We start from the raw sequence: 23664 nt of genomic DNA, 5'->3' as shown, positions 1-23664 counted from the left end.
AAAAGAATCTGAGAAGATGCCCTGGCCAGAAAAGCTCAACCTGAACTCCAACTATTTAGAATGATAATACATATAGAATGGCGTCATATATAACATAATTACTCATAAGTATGCCTCTATATGACATCTATGTATTAAAAATTTCAATGAGACCTTGTTTCACAGCCACCAAAGAAAATACGGATAACGTCGTGTAAAACTGGTTTTCACTTCCTTCCCTCCCCCGCCAGACCTGGTTTTAATGACGAAAAAGCCGTCATCGATTGGAAAATGACGTCAATCACGTCATACTCCTGCGAACAAAGTCTCATTGAGAAGACGTTCCTTTTGGCACACTTAGGAGTAATTTTGTTACATATGATGGCGCATACTTGGTCTGAATTGGACGAGATTCACTATATATTATAGTATCGGGAAACAGCAGTTCATCAAGGCGATAATATTATTTCGTTCACCCCTTTTTTCAATTTCTAATAACTGACAGCTCCGTAAAATTTTTGGAAAGGTGTTAAGATTTCAACCATACGGTTAAGTAAGAACAGGAATTCACACCTCGAAGGTATGAATTCCTGGTAAGAATCATTTCTTTTACTCCTAAAGTCGAAATGCATATGTATATTTCGCTTAAAGAATGTTAAGAATCGTCGTAAAGCTCATATTCTTGCCCATTTTAGAGAGCAAAATTTCGATTAGTGCCCCCCCCTCCTTAGCGTCGTTCTCCGACCCGAAGCGAGCCCACAAGAAACCCCGTTGAAGTCCCGTGGATTTCCGCAGCTTCGATCGGGGCTCGGAGCTTTGCTCGGAGGCCGCGCTCCGACGTAAAGGTAGTCTTCGAAACCTCTCGCTCTTTCTCTGCGCTTTATGAAGGGTTCTGTAAACGGAGCGCTGTTGCCATCTATCTGCAGACCGATGCATCTTCTCTCAACTATTATCCTCCCAGCATAAGTGCGCAACCAAACAATATAAAGCTCCTTCTTAATAATAATAATAACTTGCAGGGTGACTAGGGAAATGAAACGAAAAATGTATAGGGAAAATAGATAATTTGAACGGGAATTATAAGAAAATATATAGGATACGGAATGCGTAACAAAAAAAAAAGGAAAATGTAGGGAACACCATTAGGCAAAATAGAAGAAAATATAAAAATAGGCCAAATAAGGTATACTATAGGATATATAGGACGAAAGGTTTTTGGGTTACACTACACGGAACAACCAAAGTTATTATTCTCGGGCATTGTTATTGTTTGGTGGAAATTGAAAATTAAATTGGAAATCAAAATAAATACACACAGTAAAATGAACGGAAACTGGTGAAATTATAAGAAAATATGTGAAATAAGGTAAAATTCGAGGAATTGAAAATATAGGAAAAATAGGAAGTCTGGTCACCCTGAACTTGGTTTAAACAGCGTTTTTTTTACCAGTGGGGTTTTAAGCCAGCCAACACCGCGTAATTTTCGTTTAACGTATTAATGTGGGTAAGTCGTTGATTCCGTTATTTTGCGTTTTTGTAATATTGTCTAGATCACTTTTATCACTAATAGAGCTATACCGCGAATTTTTTTGTCTCGGAAAGTGCTTCGTTAGTCGCGCTTTCAATTCCGAGCGGCTTAATTTGCTCGGTGTTGTCAACCGAATGACCGACGATCTAGCCACTCTGCGGCCGAAAGGAACGTCATTATTCTCCGGCTCATAATTCTCTAATATTTCGTTCGACGTAATCCTCGATTTCACTTCGGTATCGAATGTGATCCAATTTTTCACCAAAACGTTCAGAGCCGAAAGAATAGTGAATGTTGGGCCGTTGATTTGGTAAGGTACGTATTTGGCTACGACGTTCACGTAGGAATCTAATATCGACTCGTAGTTGACTTTTAAACAAGTCTCTACGAAATGAAGCGCGAATACGCGTATAGCTGGCGTACTACCGGGACCGCATTTAACCCCACCTTCCGGATTTAATATATATAATTCTCCGCGACACGCCCAGATATACCAGTCGAATGGTGATACTATAATGAGTCTATTACAAACAGTTTCGGACGACTTGTCGTAAATTTTAAATACCGTAGGAGAGTACGTCGCCTTCTCTACAGAATGGTCTATAATACTCTTTATATTTAACTTTTTATTCAACAAATAAATATATACCAAGACGCACGTGGCTATAAATAAAACGAATATCAATAAAAAGGTAGTCCCGGTATCCATCATTCTATAGCGCCTATCGGGGTATATACATGTATACGCCGTAGATATGGAGATACCAATATTGCCTAATAATGGCTGCCATATTACGAGGGAAAAAGAAGGCGGTTTTCTACAGCGAGCCGATTTGCCGCTCTATAAATATCAGACTGAAGGTAACGGATACGTGCTATTTTCAAGAATATTCGACACCTTTTACGAATGGCCACGTGACAAACCATTATCCAGCAACGATTTGGACTCTTTCGCTAGCACTGGACATACTCTAGGATTGGATTATACCAAGACATATTGTCGTACGTTTTCTTTAGATTTAGATTGTATATGTCGTAAAGATCAGAACGCCACTCGACATTTAAACGACACTTTAGCTGACCAAGTGAGACTTAAAACGTTAGAAGCGTTTAAAAACGTCTTGCATTTAACGGAGACAGATTGCGTGTTGTGGAAAAATCGGTGTGGATACCATCTGTATAGCGACGTCCCGGTATCTTTGCCAATGCACTTATATCTCAAAAAGTTGATTGAGGTCGATTTTGCTCAGGCCGAAGTCTTATTCGAAGTTCCTAGCATCATGCCGTTACCATATTCCGCGAAAGAGAGTGGTCAGCCTTATAGACCGTTATTTACGGGACAAAAAGCCATCACGTTATTACCAAAGAATGGCGAACACTACGAAATCGCCGACTATACGAGACTTCCAACTAGCAACCAAATAGCCAAAATTGAAACGCTACACGGTCCAATCTACGCGAACAAATTACCGACAGCCGTAAAAAAGTATACGTACCCGAGATTATCAAAAGTCTTCGCGGTAACGATAGATTTGGCGTTCGACTACATGGCCCAATTAGAACAATACGTAGCGAACACCGTCATAACCCGAGAAAGAAATAACACTATGATCGAGGATTTGGATTTATCATCAATATCTGACGAAACTGTCAGAACAAAGCTGCAATTATTTATGACTAAATTTAATAAATCGCATTTGAGTGAACAATCGGAATCTCACGTAAAATTTGTGGAGACGTCCGCCGTGTTGAATGGCGGATTATATCTGCAACCTTACGTCGTGGCGTTGCATAAACATCTAGAACCGATTTCTTTCGATAACGTGACCAAATTGTTAACTATATTGTACTCCGATGTTACGCCAAATGATGGCTCTATCGGGATATTTATCGAACGATATGACCAAAACACTTACAAGTGCTATTCGAATAACGGCGATGACATGATGAAGCATTTGTCGTATCTATACACGAATGGAATAACGGCGTGCATGTCTCTGGATGAAACGATCAACGAAGCCATAAGCGTCGCTACGAACGAATCTTCGCCCGAAAATATTTGCAAAATCATTCGAAACTCCTCCAATAAAAATAGCGAACGTGCCGCGCTAATTACGGGTGTCGTTGAAGTTTTCGTGGCGGTACTAATTAAATTAAAAATTATGATGTACAATCCAAGCTCGTCTAATTGGTATATACTCGAAGACGGGGGTTATTACAAAACTTTTAAAAAATTTGAAACAAACAACATTCCGACGGCCATTTACGACTGGGTTGGTAGAGATAGACTCTCTTCGGATATAATCCACGGAAACATCATGATGCAATTGGCCAAATTCAAAGTGACGGAGACCGCCCTCTGGAGTTTGTGTCATTTTATGTTTTCAACGTCAGTTGGCGTTTTTAACAGTATCACCGGATTATATACGGCGAAAACCGCCTTTTTGAGATTTTATAAAATGAGAGATTACGCGATTTGGGAAATGGGCCGACCGTTTGTAATGTACCCGGATCAGAATAGGGATGTCGTTCGTATATATCGTTTAGCGGAAAAATATACTAGTCAAATGTATCACAAAATCACCGAACTGTTTGTTCATTTTATAATGGCTCCGGCCGTATTGCAATTGCAAAAAATTATCAGCGTCGAAGAGTTTAGAATTATAAAATTCTTTCAACGTCTCGGGTCGCACCACGATATTAGCTCGGCCTACTTTTTGACGGAATATTTTCCTATCGATCCTAAATTTATATACCTCATAATGTATATATATATCAAATATGATAAGTTTAATAGTTTAGAAACGTACGTGAAACTTACGGACCATATATTTAATTACGATCAAGTAACCGAAGAAGCGTGGCGTCACAAATTTTCCAAACAGCTGGATTCGGTCAAATATCGATTTCAGAGCCGATACATGGACACGTTATTGACCATAGAAGGTGAAAATGTCAGCGAAGTTTCGGAAGAATTTTGCTTGTATTCGGTATTGATCGCGGTGTGTATAATCAAATGTCGAACATTCGCCCCTTTTGTGAGAGCCTTTGGCGTGGAAAATTTACCGGAGCCAAATGAAATTCACCCGGAATACCGCGATTTCACGTATAATATGAATTTGGATGAATTTAAGTTAAACATGGCCAGAGCGTCAAAAATTGTATTCGGCGAGAACTTAAGCCCCATAGAAATTAACTTTGTATCAATGTGCTTCAGTATAGGAATGTCTACTTGTTTCGATCCAGAAACCACGACGGAAATGCTGGACGCTATTTCGGCGGTATTTGTTCCGTACAACAAAAATAAAAAACTCATAATTTTTTACGGGACTGGTAACGTTGGTAAATCTCACATATGCGATCTCATCCAGCATATGGCATCCCCGCATGTTGGTAGGTTCCGGGATTTGCAAGTGGCGATGGATCGAGCCAATGTGACAACGAAAAACAACGTAACAATTTTAAACGAGGTGTTGTACGTAGACGCGGAAAGTATCAAGTCGGCTACAGGGAACGACGCCGAGTCCGCGAAACAGTTTTTTTCACAAGATTACGAAATGCAGAAAGATCAATCGCTAATATACGGGGCCACGAATTCGATAGTAATTTTTACGACTAAACATGGAAAAAAAGTAGAAGTCGAACGAACTAGTATAAACCGCTTGCACGCGATTTACCTCACTGGTCAACATAACCCGGCTAGTTTCCAAACGTGTAGCATCTTTACAATGTTAACGGACTCGCAATTGTATTGCGGAATTATTGACGTACCAAAAAAAGAAGCCGCGAACGCTTTAAGTTGGTTAACTTTCGTTTCTTACGTTTCCAGACGAGATAAAAATATGTATTCTCCGCTCAACCCAAATAATGCCAAATCTAAGGAATACAGAGACAATGTATATTATAACAATAATTGTTTGTACCGGTTTTTAATTAATGCGGGAATCATGGAAGAAGACGGGTTCTTTATTGGGAAAGACTCGTTGTTGAATATAGTGAAGCGGAATTTATGCGAAAAAGGATCGAAGGGTATAGCGACGTTAAAAGACTTTATAATTAAATTTGAAAGACAATACGGCGTAAAATTAGATTGCACGAGTGTGATTTTAAACATACAGCAAATTGGTTTAATTAATCACGTCACAAATAATATGAGCACTACAAGTTCTCCCGGTGCGGTTATAACCTACGAAGGGTTATTGGACAGAGTTAAAATTTACAGCAAAGAATTAGACAAAGATAACGCTCTGTCCTATTTTAAGAGAACAAATGCCAAATATTACAATTTTGGAACTAAATGCTATAATGGCCTAATATTTGAGACGGAATTACCAATAAGCTACGAAGGTAACGAATCGAATTATTTCACTATAAATACAACAAATGGATTTGTAGTTGATCGTGTATAGATTTTAGTACTTAAAAGAAATTTACACCGCCTACCATGTAAAAAATAAAAACTTTTTTTTCCAAATTAACTTTTTGGTTTATTTAAAAAAAATTAACATTGTTTTAAAGTTCTGAACTCGAACAAATTGTTAATCCTAAATTTAAAAACTAAGACTCGCATTATTATACATTTTCAAAACTAAAAAAAAATAAAGGTTTCATATACCGGGTGCTGCGCGGCCCCTTAGACCAGCCCTAGGCTTCACAGCGATGCCCGCGTGTATTGTGTGTGGGAGCGATACGGTATACTCGCAGGGGCAAACAACTGTAGTTTTTTTTTGTTTTTCGAAATTTAGAGTTTGAACCCCCTCTAACCATTGATCTCGCTCTGCCGACCTCTCCACGTGGAAGGATTAAGTCCGGCATTGTTAGCGCTGTCAAAATGGTCAGCAGTGACAATGCTCTTGAGAACCGCAAAGTCCGAATTACGAGGTGACCGCGTCGCTATCAATGCGGGGATAGCGAAGGGAAAAGCAAAAAGACTTTTGAACCATTTTTCGACACTGGGAGATGAAATTATTTGAAACTAGACCTTTAAGCCAATGAAAATCGTAAGAGAAAACACGTATACTCTGATGTCAAAATGATGAAAAAAAAAACGGTCCCCTAGATAGAGATGCTGTATGATTTCTGGTGGATTATATTCAGGGTGAAAGGTACTTCGCTCCGTCTCACGTGAGAACCACTTTCTCCTCGGTTAAGACGATTTTGTTGAACTTGGAGAAATCTTGTATTTTAATATATTCCCCGTCCCACGTAGGAGAAGGGTAAGGAGGCAAGTCGGGCAGAGCGAAGTACATTAATTAATGTTAACGCTTGAAATGGTTTGATCCACTGTCCTATATAGATTAGTCGAAAGTAAAGAGCCTGGGGTCCGAACCAAAGGTCGCGATTGGTCAACTAGAATATACTGATGGTGAAAGCGCGGTCACTCGGGTGATTTTCCCAAGAGAAGAAGCGGAGAATTTCACTTTTAACTTAATATTACGAAACCCGATTAATGAAACCAACCATCACTTTAAAAAAAAATCCTATACAGGCGTGACATCATAGACATTCTACATATCACTCGCCTGTTAAGTGTATACGCTTAATAATGCTTGGAACTGTAGTTGAAGCAATTATTGAATCTGTGGATATTTGTGGATGGTGTACGGCGCGAATAGATTCTATGCCCGGATGGAAATGTTTGTTAATATCGAGAAGATCCGTTAAAGTGCCTGGCCAACGCAAACTAGCTAAAATTATCAGATTTGACGTTGAAAAAAAGTATATCGATTTACTTGAAATATATGATGTCGAGTAATCGGTACCTAATAATAAGTTTGGAATGTAATAAATATTAAAATGTGATTTAAGAAATGTTTTCATTTCCATCCATTTGCCGCTTGATTTAGCGCTTGATGCAGCCTACTTCCAGGGGCTAGTAGGCCACACTTTGAAGCTCTCTGGCGCTCCTCTAACTCATCGTAGGGAAATGGGAACAAAAAGACAAACAAGTAGACTTCTCAACTCACCCCCTATAACTCTTTAAAATTTTGGCATAACATTTTGAAACATCCTGAATTTAGTGAACTATCTCTTTGTATCTTTTTGCTCGATGCCCGAGGAAGGGAAGGGGGGGGGGGCGGTGGAGTGGATCATTGACGCCCACGGGATCCTCGCGTTCCGCAACCCAATAATAGTTTATAATTCGTCACACTGCGGTCGCGATTAGAGGGGAGGGGGGGGGAGAAATGATCACTTAAGAGATTCGAGACGCAACACTACGATTATACTTATAAAGCTATGTTCCGTGAAGTAACAGCAATATTTTAAACCTACATTTTTTGAGTTAAATTTATTGAACAAAACTACATCTATTTTGATTCCCCAACCCTATCAACCGCTATGGGCGAATCGGCGATGCCTTTACCCGTCAGCGAATCTAGCACCCCAACCGCCGACAGTTGGTGCGATACCCGATCAATTCTTATCAAACAGTCTTTTACTTGGACTATAAACAATTTCAGTTTTTGTCGAGAAAAGCCGGGTATTTGGTTGGCGAGTTGTTCATTCTCAGCCAGCCCCAAGGATCAGTCAAAATGGGCTCTACGCGTTTATCCCGAGGGTGTCGACGAAGAAAACAAGGATTTCGTTTCCTTGTATTTATTTCTGGTATCTAGCAATAAGAGTGCCGTTATGGCGTCGTTTAAATTATCAATTTTGAACGCTAAAGGAGAACCAATTTATACCCAGGAAAGTTCTCGAGTTTTTTGGTTTTTCACGGGAAAAGATTGGGGATACCGAAAGTTCGTGCGCCGAGATTTTCTTCTAGATAAATCTAATGGATTACTTAAGGACGATACGTTAACTCTTCATTGCAAACTAGCCACGGCAGGCGATAGCGTCACCACCTCAGGTCGAAACAACGCCACGCGGTTTAAAGTTCCCGAATCGCGCGTCTCCGAGGATATGAGACTTCTTTTAGAAAGTCGCCATTTCAGTGACCTCGTTCTAAACGTGAATGGACGCGAGTTTCACGCTCATAAAGCTATTTTGGCCGCGCATTCCCCGGTGTTCGCTGCCTCGTTTGAACGCGATACGGAACGAAAGAAGGAAATTCGCGTGGAAATTATCGCCGACGTAAATCCTGAAGTTATAAAAGAAATGTTGGAATTTATCTACACGGGAAAAGCTCCCAACTTGGAAAAAATGCCAAATGATTTAGTGATTGTGGCGGACCAATACGGGCTAGAACGTTTGAAAGCTCTATGCGAAAAAGCCATTTCCGCTCATCTATCCATTGAAACTGCGGACTCGTGTTGGCAAATAGGGCAGATCGACTGAAAGCTCGACTCAGAGACTGTACGCAAACGCGCGCGCGTCCGAGGTAATGAGAAAGAGAAACTCTGTCGAGGGTAATAATACATTTTGATGAAATAAAATTTTGTTTCTTTAACGCCTAAAAGCTGTTCAGTGTGGTTTTAATTTAATTTTAAAACGAGTATACTGTTTCAATCCGAGTTAAAATTCGCTTTCCCCCCAAAAATAGAAGCGTTAAAAATTCTTCAGGCAACGAAAAAAAATGCTAGAATTTTCACGATTTATAATTTAATAAATAACGCCAGGCATTCATTTTCTCTCAAGTGTCTCATTGGTGCGCAATGCTGCGCGTGCGCTACGGGAAGTTCATTTTGGGGGTCGTTCGTAAAAAAACGTAAGTAAATGATAGTTTGTTGTTGGGTGATCCGTAAAAAATCTTTTGTATTAAAGTCACTTGTTAAGATTGACAACTATGTTTGAATGAAGAGAAAATTAATTTTCAAGTTTTAATAAATGGTCATATAATATAACAAAAACAGTTCTCCGAACTGGAAAAAACTGGTTTTTTTTTCATCTCCAATCTTTATTATAGCAATATCTTAATTTATCGACTCAAGTTATTTTTGACATTGGCTAATTCGTAGTTAGTAAGTCGATTAAATTCGTTCGTAGTATAAGTAAAATCAGCTTTAACGTATTTTCTGGTTGTTTCTATATTTTTATGCTGTAAAAAGGTTTGAATGGCGCTCAAATTGTCAGAGCATTGAGCCATTAGGCTAGACATCATGTTTCTACAAGAATGGATTCCGAAACCATTGGGTGGTAAATGTCCCGTCGCTCTATAGAACGAGTTTCGCAAGCGATTGACCAACGTCTTTGGCGTGATATAAAACAGCGGAACGTTTGTGGTGGTTTTTTTAAACGAATCGTATTGAGTTTTATACAAATCTAATAAGCGATGCACGAACGAGCATAGTCTGGTATTATAAATTGGTTCCCAAAATGTCGGTTCGCTATCCTCACTCATTAAGGTTTGTTTTCGTTTGACGCTACTAACCGTTATTTGGCGAGTTTTTAGTTGATAAAGCGTATAAGTTGTAAATCTTAGTATCTCCGATGTTCTGAGTCCGGTATAAAAGGCAATTAGAATCGGAGCTGTATATTCGGACCAACGGTCGTGTAAATATTTAGATAGCGTCACGAAATTTCGCATGCTCACTACGCGCGTGTGGGTTTTACCGGAATCTATGAACGCCAATTTATCGGGTTTAATATTAACCGACGGTCCGAAAAGACCCCTTTTTTTAAGCGCGTTAAAATATTTGATCGTAGTATTGTACGAATACTGTTTCAGACGACAGTAACCTATAAATATTTCCGAACGACGCTCCATATTTGGTTCGTCGATTAATTTTATTTCACGAATAGCTTTTTCGATATTTTTCGGAATTTGTACGACCACTTTGCGTCTTATTTTTGATAGTCGGGGTAGCTTCCGACGTACGACCGCTCTAAGGACATCGGTCGGTATCGAGTCGAACAGCGAGTTTAATTTCTTCTCGTCTATTCTACGCAAACTAGAGGTAGAAGCTTTCGATATGTGGTATATCATGGCTGTACTTATATTCTTTGCAGCCATTTTTTGTATGGTGTTCGCTAGAGATAGCTATATTAACACGGAATTACGAGGATACCAAAGATTGATAAACGAACCGTGGCTTAATAGATTAGTCGCTTTAAAATACGATGGACCAGTCTCGTGACAGGCAAACTGACCGCGATGATCGGTATAAAGACATTATCCGAGGGCAAGTGGGTGAAAACGGGATAACTTTAATCGTTAATCAATCATTTATATTTATATTATCTCTTATACTAATAATGCTTATATCGATAGCTTTCGTTATAGCGCAACCCAAAAATGTTCTTTTCAAATATCCAGCGCTAGTAACGTCGTAAAAAAAAAAACAATACGGCCAAGGCCGTATTATTAGTTCCGCATCGATGAGGTGAAATTAATTTTTCCCTAATCAGCTTTGGCACGTGTCAAAATGGTTAAGCCTATAGCGTCAGACGAACCGTAAACATCTTTATATGTATTCTAAGTTTGAGCTCCGTATCTCAAACCCCATAGGAACTACGAAGAAAATTTGCATACGCTCAATAAGCCTCGGCGCGTGTTAAAAGAGTTAAGCATAAGGTCAGACTTCAGCCGCTCCTTTATCGGTATTCTAAGTTTGGGTCCCGTTTCTCAAATCCAATAGGAACCTAGTCTATTAATACCGCATTCTCCAGAATTTTTTTTGCGAACTTTCTTTCGTACTCTGCGTAAGGCAAAAACGAACGTCAGCTTTAGAATAGAATAGAATTTATTGAACTGGAATATATACAAGCGTGGACGCTTATTGGGCCAGCATCAGCGACAAAGAAATACATTTAAAACAATGGTTACAATGAGGTACAATGAAAGAAGTACACCGTTTAAGTTCAAACCCAGCCCATAAACATGTTTGTCTAATTTGTTTTTGAAAGCACCGACGGAGGAACGCGTTTTAACCAGAGTAGTGATGAAATTTCGCCGAATTGTGGAAGCACAACGAGTCTTGAAAATTTTCGGAGCATTTCGGCCACTCCAAGTTATACGAAAAAAAATGTCCGGGTTTTAATGGGGGGGGGGGGGGAGGCTGTTGCGCGCCCCCTGTTTATCTGACAGAGCTAAAACGTGCACACAGTGTTAGAACTATAGTAGTAATACACATGCAGATAAAAAATGAAACAGAATTTAAAAGCCAAGCCGCGTGCGAACCGCGCGTGCCAATAAAGTACTAAAAAAAACCAGAGAAAAACATATTACACTTTTAATTTTTTATTGGTTTATTTCGTAGAAACTCCTATTAACGTAACGGAAGTGGGAGGGGGTTTTCCGGCTAATGGTTCTTGGCCTTCGATTGTCCTCCTTCAACTGGATCATGATTCTCTAGCGCATTTTCTCTTTCTTGGCGTGATAACTCATAAGCTATACTTCTTCGGTCCTCTGTATATCGGGAGCATTTTTTTCTTTGGTTCGTTCTTCCCGCGCTCTCCAACGTCCTTCCTTCATACATATAAATGAAGACGGTGGTCGAATAGGTAAAACGGGGTCCCAAAATTCCGGAGGGGACTCGGCTTTTGCCCTTGGGATCCTTATCTTTGGCCTTGCTCCTTGCGCTTCGTATTGTTTCCTTTCCTCATTGGAATGAACACCGTCTTTACTGTAGATTTCCGCTTTTTCTTCCTCCGCCTCTTCCCAAGGCCCTGCAGCCCCACGCATCAGGCGCACATGGAATTGATTCGGCGCTGTCTCTTCGGCGGTGGGCTGTAGGGGTCCTCTGTATATCGGGAGCCTTTTTTCTTTGGTTCGTTCTTCACGCGCTCTCCAACGTCTTTCCTCCATACATATGAATGAAGACGGTGGTGGAATAGGTAAAACGGGGTCCCAAAATTCCGGAGGGGATTCGGCTTTTGCCCTTGGGATCCTTATCTTTGGCCTTGCTCCTTGCGCTTCGTATTGCTTACTTTCCTCATTCGAGTGAAGACCGTCTTCACTGGAGATTTCCGCTTCTTCTTCCTCCGCCTCCTCTTTAGGCCCTGCATCCCCACGCATCAGGCGCACATCGAATTGATCCGGCGCTGTCTTTTGCGAGCACACTGGAAAATGGATCAGATAAAAGTTTAATTCGGGTTTAAAAGTAGGGACGACAATAATAGTTTGACACGCGCGTTCGACGTACTTCTTCGGGGTAGGGGGAATGGTGAGGGAGGGATATTCGAATCTCCAGAAAGGACGCTTTTGTTTTTATTTAAAAAAAAATAGTCACAAAGCACGTATTATTTTAATTAAAATTTAACTTACGATTCTCAATGAGATCAGTCCTGACATCTCTTTTGTCCGACATCCTGGCGAGGGGGAGGGGGGGGGGCAAAACTCTGCTCTTAACTTATATCACTAAAGTTAAATAGTTTTGCAATTAAACACCTACTACTATTGTATGGAAACCAAAAACAAAAATGAATAAAAAATACACCAACCACTGCCAAACTTTAATTCGAGTAATAGTAAATTACGAGACCGAATGGGGTTTTTCAGGTGAAGTTGGAAAATTATAAAGAGTGAATTAAGATACGTTCCCTAGCGAAATTGAGGCGACTGGCCTGGCGACAAAGGTTCTCACTTCTACACGCTGACTTATATTTCAAATTCAGGGGGGGGAGGCATTTTTTACAACGACGGAGGCGAAAAAAACATACTCTCGGTTTCGGAGCGGACACCGCTCGGCTGCTCTCCTCGTAATTATCATTGACGGCGCGCCTGGCTCCATCTATACCACGTTAAAATAAATTTGCGTGGTTAATAATTATTTTCTTAGTTTTGGTATATCGAGTTTAAAACGTTAATCTGTAGCTGCTGTCGATTTAAAGAGTTTATTTGGAGCCGCACTCTTTTGTTGTTTCGTTTTCACACCGAGTTTCTGAATAATTATAAATTTTATTCCTTAAAGGGAATATAACCTCAGGTATTTGGTGTGGAACACCAACGCGACGCTTGCAGCTCTGGCCGCTCTCGCCTTTGGCTTTAAAAATGTTTCTCACCACTGTACAGGGACATTTGAAAAACTGAAGGGGTTTTCCATAAAGATTGCTTTGTAGGTTATATTCCCTTTAAACCTCGGCCAACGGCGTTGGATTTGTAATTCGTTTTTTTTTGTGCAATTACTCGGTCTTAAAATTACTCGTAGTTTATTTTTTTCGGGTTATTTTATCTTTATTTCGATTAGAATGGACTCCCAAACTGGAAATAAACGCTCGGAGAGGCTCGGCTACTCGCAAAGAAGTTTAAGAATGAAAATATCGTATTCGCGACCGAAAACTATCGCTACGCCCCCTTTGGTTCGCCATTGAAACCTAGATAGGTAGCGGCTAAAAAAGACGCTATTAGTTTTTCCTCATCGTTATTCGTCAATTTTAGTTCACAAAAAATGATACTTACATTTTAATATAATTTTTTTTGCATCGTTTGCTTATATTTTTATAAGTTTATTTAAGAAAAAACGTTCTTACGACTTTTTAATTTATCTGTAGCAGACGCTAGATCATAGGCGCTACCTCGGAGAAGCTAATGCCGTTACGCCACCTAGACTCGTTTCGGTCGCGAATAGTTCATTGAAAATAAATATAGTCTATTCTTTTCTTCAACTTGAGTACTTTTTTTTTAATACTTTTTTGGACTCTTGTTGCTAAAATAGACGCTTTTAAATATTTGTCTGTAATTAAACGCTTCAACAAATCATTCTCTCGGAAATATTACTTCTGGGTGATTTCCTGGGATAATGAGTTATTTAAGCGCCTATTCTGTATCGTGTAATACTTCTTGTTGATTTCATTTTCGTTTTTCCGGAATTCGAATGTAGACTTAGCTCGTGCGTTTGTATACCTATAGCAGAGAGTGTCAAGATTTGACTTTGATCACGCGCTGTTCGCGCTACAGCCATAGAGATAGAAAATAGGCTACAGCGGCCAACACATTCGTCGAAATTCCGCGAGCAAGGATTCCCCCCCCCCCCCCCTATAAACTGTACTATAACCTAGGAGCAACAAACACAAGGAGAACGCAGCTAGCCTTTAAACACGCTAACGAAGGGTTGTGTACGAATTTCATTGGACGAGCGTCACGAGCCTAATTTACGCTTAACGTTTTACGAGCGGGAGGGGGGGGGGTGGGGTTGGGAGACAATTTCCCACTAGGGTGTTGTGTTTGTTGCTCCTAGCTATAACGTGTAGGAGTGAGTTCAGCGCCACGCTCGGTTTGCATATTGGCTTCAATGTAAAAGCTATTTTAAAAATAATAATCCGCTAGGGGCGTTCACGTCATACACATCTTTTGCCCATAGGTTAACACAGAAACGTCAACGAATGAGATGGCTGCTGAAGCGCGAGAGATCAAAGTTGGCCGTGGCCCATACTGGTGTATTATTGTATAATTAATGCTGAGCTCCCATTGGAGCCGCCCTGTTACGAATAAAAACCTTTGAACCGGTTACGATACTAGCCGACACACGATGTCGCTACTGGACAGCGTTGCCAGACGTACGATAATTATCGCACAGTGCGATAATTTAATCAAAATTTTCAGGGCGTACTATAATTTTCATGGCGTACGATATCGTACCATTATTTCGATAATTCTGCCTCAACGTACTATAATGTACGATAATCTTTAAAAATTTTTAAAAACCTAAGAACGATTTATATTTTATTATTAATTTATATAACTTTTCTACTTAAAAATGAATGATATACATTTTCTGTACGCGTAGTCCTGAGTTTGCGTTTATTACTCCTAGCTATTACCGCATTTTCAATACATTTTTAAACATTAAGTTCAGTTAATAATGATAATAGACATTTTGTTTATTTCCCTGAAATAAAACTCCTGTAGTGCTTTAAATAAATCATCTAAATTCAACGCATTTATGTATGAATTAAAATTTAGCGCTAAAAAGAAATGTACGATAATTTTCCAGGAAAATCGATAATTTTTTGTCCTAGATACGATAATTGTAGATTTTTGATCTGGCACCGCTGCTACTGGAAAATATTTGAATTTTGTAAACATCCGGAAAATATTTTTCATCAGTCATGGCTGTTGAACATAGTTGAATTATGCTAATTTAAAATTAATAAAATTCAATTCCATGAAAAATAAAGAAAAGTAAGTACAAGAAAGCGGACTATTTATATTATTTTAACACGAAAATAATTAATTTGGTTGATTAACCAAGGAAATTCATTGAAAATTTTATGAAATGGCCGAGGCTTAAGGAGGACACGATAAATTAAAAATATGATGTAATCAAAATATTATTAATCCAAGATGTAATTAATATAAATTAGAGAGGAATAAATTAAAAAAATACGAGGAAACATTAAAGTAGGTAAAATGAGATTAATGTTGCATTTTTAACAGGTTCCTATCTAATCTTTTCTGGGTTTTCAGGTATTCATGGTTGAGATCTTGTTTTTTTAAGGGAACTATGTATGCAGAATTATATGAAAAAAGATATCATGTTTTGGTATGCAGTTGTACATGGAGAATCTTCGGTAGCTTTAAACCATTTCTTGTCAATTCTTCGATAAAAGCTTAAAACTGGTGTCAAATACTCATTCCTCTCTTACACAGCGTTTCATTATTAAGGGTCCTACTGTTGAATAAATCAAAAAGATCCTTCATGTGGAGAAGGAACTCAGCGGTGAATGTGCTATTTAATGTCAGGTCTCCTAATCCCAATGAACGCTGTTTGGATACAGCTGGAAACACTTCGGCTGAAAACTTGGGCTGCTAAGCTAACTTTCATGTTGGAAAATGCCAGTATCTTGACATTTTTGTATTTTAACTTATGAGCACCGCGGAACTTTCCAATTTTTTTTTGGTCTAACTCAATAAAAATATTCTAGGTCCTTCCAATAAACTAAGTTGCCTTCCACCATAATTGTATATTTTTGGAAATTGTTTCTAACGCTTTTTAAAAGATGAGGCGGATCAAAGAAGAAATACATTTTCCTGCCATCAATTTCAATGTAAGGCTTTTCCCGTGGTTATTCTGAGATTTTTAAATAGATATTTTGGTTGCCTGTTCCTTGGTCGCAAACTATGGCTTTGACAAGTAGGCCATTATTTTCAAGGTGTTTTATGCATTCTTTAAGGAGCAGTTCCAAAGTCTGCCCAGAGCAAGCATCCTTAGTGAGGAAGTAACCAATTGGTTTTGTTTCCATTTGAGTTTTATGCCTTTAGCCATGAAGACAAGGGCCTGATTTGCGTACTGCTTGGTTCTTCCATGTGGCCCATAATCAACAAAGCCTTCGATAATTTCATTGAATTGGTCAAGGGTGAGTTTTTCTTTTAAGCTCATTTCATTAAAAAGAAACTAAAACCACTTTTTCACTTAGTTTCTTATTCTGGAATTTCATCTTCAAGGCTTCGAATGTTTAATGATTAAAACCAAGAGCAATTTTCATGCGACAAAGCCCTTTCTCCAAGGTCCTTTTCGTTGGACGACGTAACACAGCTTGCCAAATCCTATATGCTTGGGGCTTATAATAGAATAGAGAAAGTGACCATTTCTTAAGCTTTGTGGAATTCCTCCTTCCCTTTTTATTTCTTTGTCAAAGTTTCAAATCTGAATCGAAGAGTTCTTTCGAAAAACCAGTTAAGAATCTCGAATCTTTTCACTGTCTGCCAGTTTTTCTTTTAAGCTTCTTATTTGTTTCTTCATTCTTTGAATTTTGGCATTTTGCTTATTGTATTTTTCTAATAAGTCTTGACTCTCTTTTTGTTTTCAATCCTTTTACTTGGACAGCCTGATTATTGCTTTGCTTCACTGAAACTTCACCTTCGGCTTCTACATTTAGATGTGCTGTAAATAATTTGAAAAGCCCTTAATTAAAAAATAATATTTATCATACCATATTCATTGTGGTTGATTATTACGTAGGTGTTGTTTGGATTGATTATTTTGGTTGGATTGCAAAAGCTATAACTGTGATCTAGTTGTACGCGTTTAGCTGTCTCTATAAAATCCGGGTTTAAATCCAAAATTATTTTTCCATTTTGATTCGCTGTAGGCCTTGTAATGTTTTATCAATTAAAATCCGATAGCTATCAGAGATACAAAGTCTCTTTTGAATTACCATTTTCTGAAATATCCAATGATGTAGTCATTAAGACTGAAAAATGTTGGAACAGCAGATGGTGTGAGCCTATTTTTAGTTCTAATATTCATAAAACTGCTATCGCGCAAATTCTATGGTTAACGTGTAAATAATCCGCAGTTTTATTTGTAGGTCCATCATTATTTAAATTTTTTTTCAGCCACAAAATGGAATTAAAATGTAGATCGAGTTAATATACCAATAAGCCTATCTAATGAAAATGCTAAGTTACCAGTCTATTTCCTTTGGGAACTAAAAAAAAAGATAAACGAGAATTTCTGGTTTTCGATGTTTTACAATTTAAAACGGAACCCAGGCATACTAAACTATATAAAAACCTTGTGAAACTAGCATTAAAAATCTGGAAAGTTTTTGCTTCTCTTTTAAACCTAACATCGAAACGCGCGCGCTGTGAGACCGGAGCCACTGGTAGCGCCATCATAGAGATAAAAAGGAAATATAGGCACTATAATTGTATATACACCAAAAACATTTAAAACTTCATTCTGACCCCCTCTAGCGAAGTTGTCACCGCGAGTGCCAACCCCTCGGCCAACCCACTTTTCGCTAAGGTTGTAGAGAAAAATACTTGGGATCGGCAGATTACGTGGCGCCATCGACGCGCGGTGAAATGAAATACATTACGCATTTTTGAAAATCAACTGTCATTTGATGCAAACAAAGGAAAGACAAGTATTATTAAAGTGACAAGTCGTAATTAAATATTTAATTGAATATAGAAATCTCCGCCTAATACTAGTTATTCTGCCAATCGATAGATGGCGTTGCAAATTCTGCCCATCTCCGCTTTCATATATGCGCGGGGGGGGGGGGGGGGGTTGGAGTGGTGGTCAAAAACAGGGGTGCCTTAAAGCGGGAACCTTTCCCCCTCTATTTCTTTTCTATCTCGATGGGCGCCATCACACCATGGAGAAAGGTGATCACACTTACGACCGTAGTAGTGTATAGTTCCCTTTTTTTTACGTACCTTGGGTAGTAGTTGACATTTTTGCAAAAAAATAAGTTAGTATGCTTTTTTGAAAGAAAGACGCTTCTCATAATCTTTACACTCTCCGTAATTATGTTAGAAATCGATAGGGAAATTTTGAGGGAATTTCTAACATTGGTGGCCTTGGCCGAAATATAGAAAATGGAATTTAAAATTTCCCAAAGTGGAAGCACTGCTCGTAAATATGGCGTCTCCTAAATAAGTTCGTATGTACTGGGAATAAACTTTAAAATTAAATGTTTGCTTATTTTGTTTAATGAAAAAATATACAACGAATAAAAAAGGTAATATTTTATTAAAAAAAAGGAACATAATAAACATTTTACAATTACATATATATCTTTGACATTTAGGAAATCATTAATACTGAAAGGCTTTCAGCAAGACCGAGGTTTAGGAACTGTTAAAACTCGAGCATAGGATTCGTAGGAACTCATTTTGTGTAAAAAATCATTTTACATATCAGTTCTATGTAATAATCTTTTTCATTTTCTTCTTCCCTAATCTGTTTCCTTGTAATTTTGGATTCAAATCTTATTTGCTATTAACATTATATTTAAATATTTTATCTGAATAAACATATGATCCCTTATGTTACACAGGATCATTTATTTCCGCAATTCTGGGATTTTTAAAGGAATCATATTTGAAAGATTCGACACTAATTGGTGGTGTCTTGGGTATTAAGCCTCGCTGATTATTATTATCATTATTCTTTTCTTACGTTATCTCCATGGTAAGCTTTAAACTCACGTACAAAATGAATATGATGGTTTAGTCAAACCACCGAATGAGAGTTGGTTTATGTAAGAAGGAACACAATTTATGTGATCCGTTTGAAACAATTTTTAGGAGCAAATTCAAGGTATTATGAATAAAGGTTTTTAGCAACCCAACCAGGAACACAAACTCTTAATCTATTTTTTTTTTAAATTTCATTCGTTTGGATTTGTGAGTTTTAACTTGAATTTCTCGACTAGTTTCTACCCGTGATTTAAGTAATAATTATTTTAGATGGACTCCCATCATTTTTTGATAGGTGTATATTATTTACTTCTCATGATTTGCCAGTAGTTTCACAATTCAACATTTAATTTAGTGATCCTCGAAGTAATTCAACATTTTATCAATATGATCAGTTCAATAACTCAACTCATGTGTCAATTCCAACTACTCCGGAACTAAATCCTTACTAAATGTATGAACTTGTTAAAAAAATATTTTAAAGTTATAATTTAAAGGATGAACTTTCAACATTTCTTACAGGCGCACCTAATTCGCGTGGTTCTTCTTCAATTTCACAATTCAACACGCCATTTAATGAATCTTGTAGTAATTAACCATTTCCTCAACAATATCCTTCAATATCTATACTGGGTAAGTTCTAATTGCGAATGTAATTACAAAAAATTGTAGAAAAAATATTTCTAATGTATTGTCCTTTTTGGTTTTATATAGATATGACTTCGCCAACAATGTCTCAAGACTGTCCTCCAACACCAAGTAAGTTAAAATTGTACCATCTTCAATAATGTTTAGAAAAATATGTGCTTTCTTTTTGTTATATACAGGTGTAACTCCATCAGACAACACACATTACATTGGGTCATTTTCAATTCAAAGCAGCTCAGGTATGATTTCATCCAATAACTTGTTCATTTTACAGAAATATGAAACTTTTAGTAGTGAAATTAATTTGGGGCTGGAAATAAATTTATTACATGTAATTTGATGGAAGATTTTCTTTATAAAAAAAACAAGATGTTTGGATTTTTTTCTAGACTTAATAAAAAAATGAAGATGAGTTTCCCTTTTTCAAAAAGCCAAAGAAACAAGCTTCATTGATAACACTGAGACTACTACTGCAGGGTTCCTGGCCGAGTTTCCATCGGTCCCTTTGGAAATAGCTGACAATTTAAAAAAAAAGTTAAAAACACTTCCAGATGAAGAAGGAAATAGATCCTTATTCATAGGTTTCTTTATTTTTATTAATAATATGAAAAACAGTTTTAATTTAAACAATGGGTTTCTCATAATGTAGACTTGATATTTAATTGAATGCTGAGGGAAGAAAGTTACTGACGTTGGAAGAAGAATGCTTTTTTCTATGATTTAGCGAAAGTCTGTGAAAAGCAGACGACGTTTCAGACAAAAGAACAAAATTGACATGTAGCGCCATCTATTCTCTATAATAATGGAGTACCCCTTGAAAGGGTTCTTTCCCTCGGATTAAAACAGTGTATGGCATTATTTTGGTTTTGTAATGCCTATGCGCATAGAAATCTCATAGGTAACTAGAATCAGAGAGTGTAAAGATTATGAGAGGCGTCTCTCTTTCAAAAAAGCGTACTAACTTTTTTTTTCCCAATAATGTCCACTACTACCGTAAGAGCGATGGCGCCACCAGTGGCGCCGTTCTCACGGCGCGTGCGTTTCGATGTTAGGTTTAAAAGAGACGCAAAAACTTTCCAGATTTTTAATGCTAGTTTTACAAGGTTTTTAAATAATTTAGTATGTCTGGGGTATATTGTTCCGTTTTAAATTGTAAAATATCGAAAACAAGAAATCCTTGTTTATATTTTTTTTAAGTTTCCAAAGGAAAAAGACTGGTAAATTCGCATTTTCATTAGATAGGCTTATTGGCATATTAACTTAATATAAATTTTAGTTCTATTTTGTGGCTGAAAAATGTAAATAATGATGGGCTTACAAATAAAACTACGGAATATTTACACGTTAACCATAGAATTTGCGCGAATCATTTCATTGATGCCAGTTCCATGAATATTAGAACTAAAAATAGGCTCACACCATCCGCTGTGCCAACAATTTTCAGTTTTAAAGACTCTACACCATTGGAAATTTCAGAAAATGGTAATTTCAATTCAAGCCTTGCTACTCCTCTGGGAAGATCTAAAGGATAATTTTGGTTTTAAGTTTTTATTAACGGACAGGATTAGCCAAGCTTTTGTAGATAATTTTCTTGGATCTATAAGACAGAAAGGAGGCAACCGTGATCATCCGAATCCACAACAATTTCGAGCTGCATACCGGGCTACATCTGTGAATAATCTCTTGAAACCACCGGATTCTAATTGCATTGATGATTTTAAACATTGACACTTTTAAAACTGCAGCTCCAGAACCGGATGAAGATTTCTCCAATTTTGAAAATCGTCCAAACGTGCTAAAACAAAATGTTCTTAGTTACATTTCAGGATATCTAATTCACCGCTGCTACTCAAACCTTCAATGCTCTTCTTGCATAAGTCAACTCAAAAAAGACAATCCAATTGTTGACCCAACAAATCTGCTCTTTTACTTTAAAGCTTTCAAAACAGCAAAGAATTCTTCTTTCGGCAGCCTCATCGTACCAACTGATAGTTTCTTCAAATTTGTAATGGAGACAAATGAAGTATTTGACACCAGTTTTAAGCTTTTATCGCACATGACAAATATTAAAGGACGTTTGGAGAGATTCATCATTCAAAGAATTGACAAGAAATATTTTAAAGCTAATGAAGATTCTCCATGTGCAACTGCATACCAAAACATGATATCTTTTTTCATAGAATTCTGCATACATAGTTCCCTTAAAAAGCAAGATATCAACCATGAATACATGAAAACCCAGAAAAGATAGATAGGAAACTGTTAAAAATACAACATTAATCTCATTTTACCAACTTCAATGTTTCCTCGTATTATTATTTTAATTTATACCGCTCTGTTCTCGTTAAGCCTCGGCCCTTTCATAAAATTTCCAATGAATTTCCTTGGTTAATCAAACAAATTAATTCTTTTAGTATCAAAATATTATAAATAGTCCGCTTTCTTGTACTTACGTTTCTTTATTTTTCATGGAATTGAATTTTATTAATTTTTAATTAAAATTAGCATAATTCAACTATGTTTAACAGTCATGACTGATGAAAAATACTTTCCGGATGTTTACAAAATTAAAAAAAATTCCAGTAGCGACATCGTGTGTCGGATAGTATCGTAACCTCTCCTATGGGCGCGCGCTCTCAAAATCTTGTACGAAATTTTAACGTTACGGGAATAGGAAGAGACGCCTCTCATAATCTTTACACTCTCTGCTAGAATGCTGCCGCCTACGGCCGAGCTTATCGCCAGTTCGTTATGAACCTTCGGCCAATGAGAGACCGTAGAGTGGTTTCGCCAAGGAGGATAATAATCCTCCTTGGTTTCACGTAACTATAGCGGGAGTTAGCTGTTGTTATTCTCTCTGGTGACACTAAATTCTTGGCAGAACCAATCTTTGAGCTCTGATTGGCTGAGATCTGGCTATCGTCTGCCACGGCGTCTGGTTCATTTGCAAGTTACACGACAGCATTCTACTGTTACCTATGAGATTTTTATGCCTATACGTAACTAGTCAAAAATGGCAGATGAATATTATGGCGTAAAAAACATTGAAAGAACTCCGAGAAGAGTTGAAAAAGCGAAGGACCAAAGTTTCAGGTCGAAATAAAGGATCTAGTCGAACGGTAAGTCATATTAAAGGTTTGAAATTTACATCTCAGTTTTAAGCCTTGATTATATAATTCATTTTTACATAGGTTTTTCTTCATAGTGACTTGAAGCTTTATCATTGATTCATTGTACTTCACAATAGTATGCCTTCTACAGTATGTGTAGTGTCGTTGCCCAATGGACGTTGAGGTTTTAAATTTCCCAAAAATTCAAATTGGGAGTAAGCGGGTTCATATTGAATGATTAATAGGTTTAAGCAAAACCCTCAAGATTTTAAGGGCTACAATACATATATCAAACCCAGCTTGGTTCAGAAATATGTTTTGTTTGCTCAATGCTTTGTAATTTCAGAAAATGTAGTATTAGTAAACGCTCCTGTCATTAAGAAAAAGCTTTTCACACTCTTCAGTGGCTTATTTGCGGATAAGTCTTCATGCTTGTATGAAGTCTTTTCCACTTTTAGTAATATTCATATACAACCATGTCTGTTATATTTATAGCATGGAGGAATACATGTTTATAATATCATATTTTAAGTTTTGAATTTTAGTCGTCAAGTTTAAAAATTGTTTTGGTTTTATTTCATTTTCAAGAAAGAAATGTGCCTTATACCCAGCAGTATCGATGGAATTTGTAAAATAAATAAAATTAG

At 37.5% G+C, this 23664-nt stretch overlaps 1 protein-coding gene, 2 long non-coding RNA genes and 1 pseudogene across 15 annotated transcripts; 3 read left to right on the top strand and 1 right to left on the bottom strand.

Moving 5' to 3' along the window:
* Positions 1-7846: 7846 nt before the first annotated feature.
* LOC149948231 (speckle-type POZ protein pseudogene) lies at positions 7847-8832 on the top strand (annotated as a pseudogene).
* A 6587-nt stretch (positions 8833-15419) lies between these two features.
* On the top strand, positions 15420-17356 carry LOC149948230 (uncharacterized). Of its 7 annotated transcripts, XR_016480360.1 has the most exons (8): positions 15420-15509; positions 15580-15728; positions 15795-15898; positions 15978-16166; positions 16253-16375; positions 16481-16684; positions 16745-17003; positions 17155-17356. It is a non-coding gene; the product is annotated as an uncharacterized LOC149948230 (long non-coding RNA). The 7 variants fall into 7 exon arrangements; XR_016480364.1 differs by having other exon boundaries at positions 15795-15870; positions 15993-16166; positions 16745-17356; XR_016480362.1 differs by having other exon boundaries at positions 15993-16166; positions 16745-17356.
* A 1347-nt stretch (positions 17357-18703) lies between these two features.
* Positions 18704-21255, top strand: LOC149948229 (uncharacterized). 4 transcript variants are annotated; one of them, XR_016480586.1, is made up of 8 exons: positions 18704-18799; positions 18869-18957; positions 19615-19713; positions 19782-19892; positions 19974-20018; positions 20087-20146; positions 20297-20488; positions 20557-21255. It is a non-coding gene; the product is annotated as an uncharacterized LOC149948229 (long non-coding RNA). The 4 variants fall into 4 exon arrangements; XR_016480585.1 differs by having other exon boundaries at positions 18869-18987; XR_016480584.1 differs by having other exon boundaries at positions 18869-18987; positions 19118-19713.
* On the bottom strand, positions 20743-22603 carry LOC149948228 (uncharacterized). 4 transcript variants are annotated; one of them, XR_016480580.1, is made up of 6 exons: positions 22361-22603; positions 22199-22290; positions 22063-22107; positions 21763-21951; positions 21567-21702; positions 20743-21504 (listed from the first exon to the last, which is right to left on the bottom strand). XR_016480580.1 is itself a non-coding variant. In XM_090173187.1 (5 exons), exons 3-5 carry the CDS (start codon positions 22099-22101, stop codon positions 21625-21627), a joined length of 306 nt encoding a protein of 101 aa, XP_090029313.1. In that variant the 5' UTR covers positions 22102-22107; positions 22199-22290; positions 22361-22603; the 3' UTR covers positions 20743-21624. The 4 variants fall into 4 exon arrangements, 2 of the variants coding, with proteins under 2 accessions (XP_090029313.1, XP_090029314.1); XM_090173187.1 differs by having other exon boundaries at positions 20743-21702; XM_090173188.1 differs by having other exon boundaries at positions 20743-21702; positions 22203-22290.
* Between the last annotated feature and the right edge of the window lie 1061 nt (positions 22604-23664).

The sequence above is a fragment of the Leiobunum rupestre genome, chromosome 4 (genome assembly GCF_980474605.1).
Source record: "Leiobunum rupestre chromosome 4, qqLeiRupe1.1.hap1, whole genome shotgun sequence".
NCBI classification, from domain to species: domain Eukaryota; kingdom Metazoa; phylum Arthropoda; class Arachnida; order Opiliones; family Sclerosomatidae; genus Leiobunum; species Leiobunum rupestre.
Note: the sequence above shows the minus strand (reverse complement) of the source record. Positions and strands in the feature narration are given on the sequence as shown.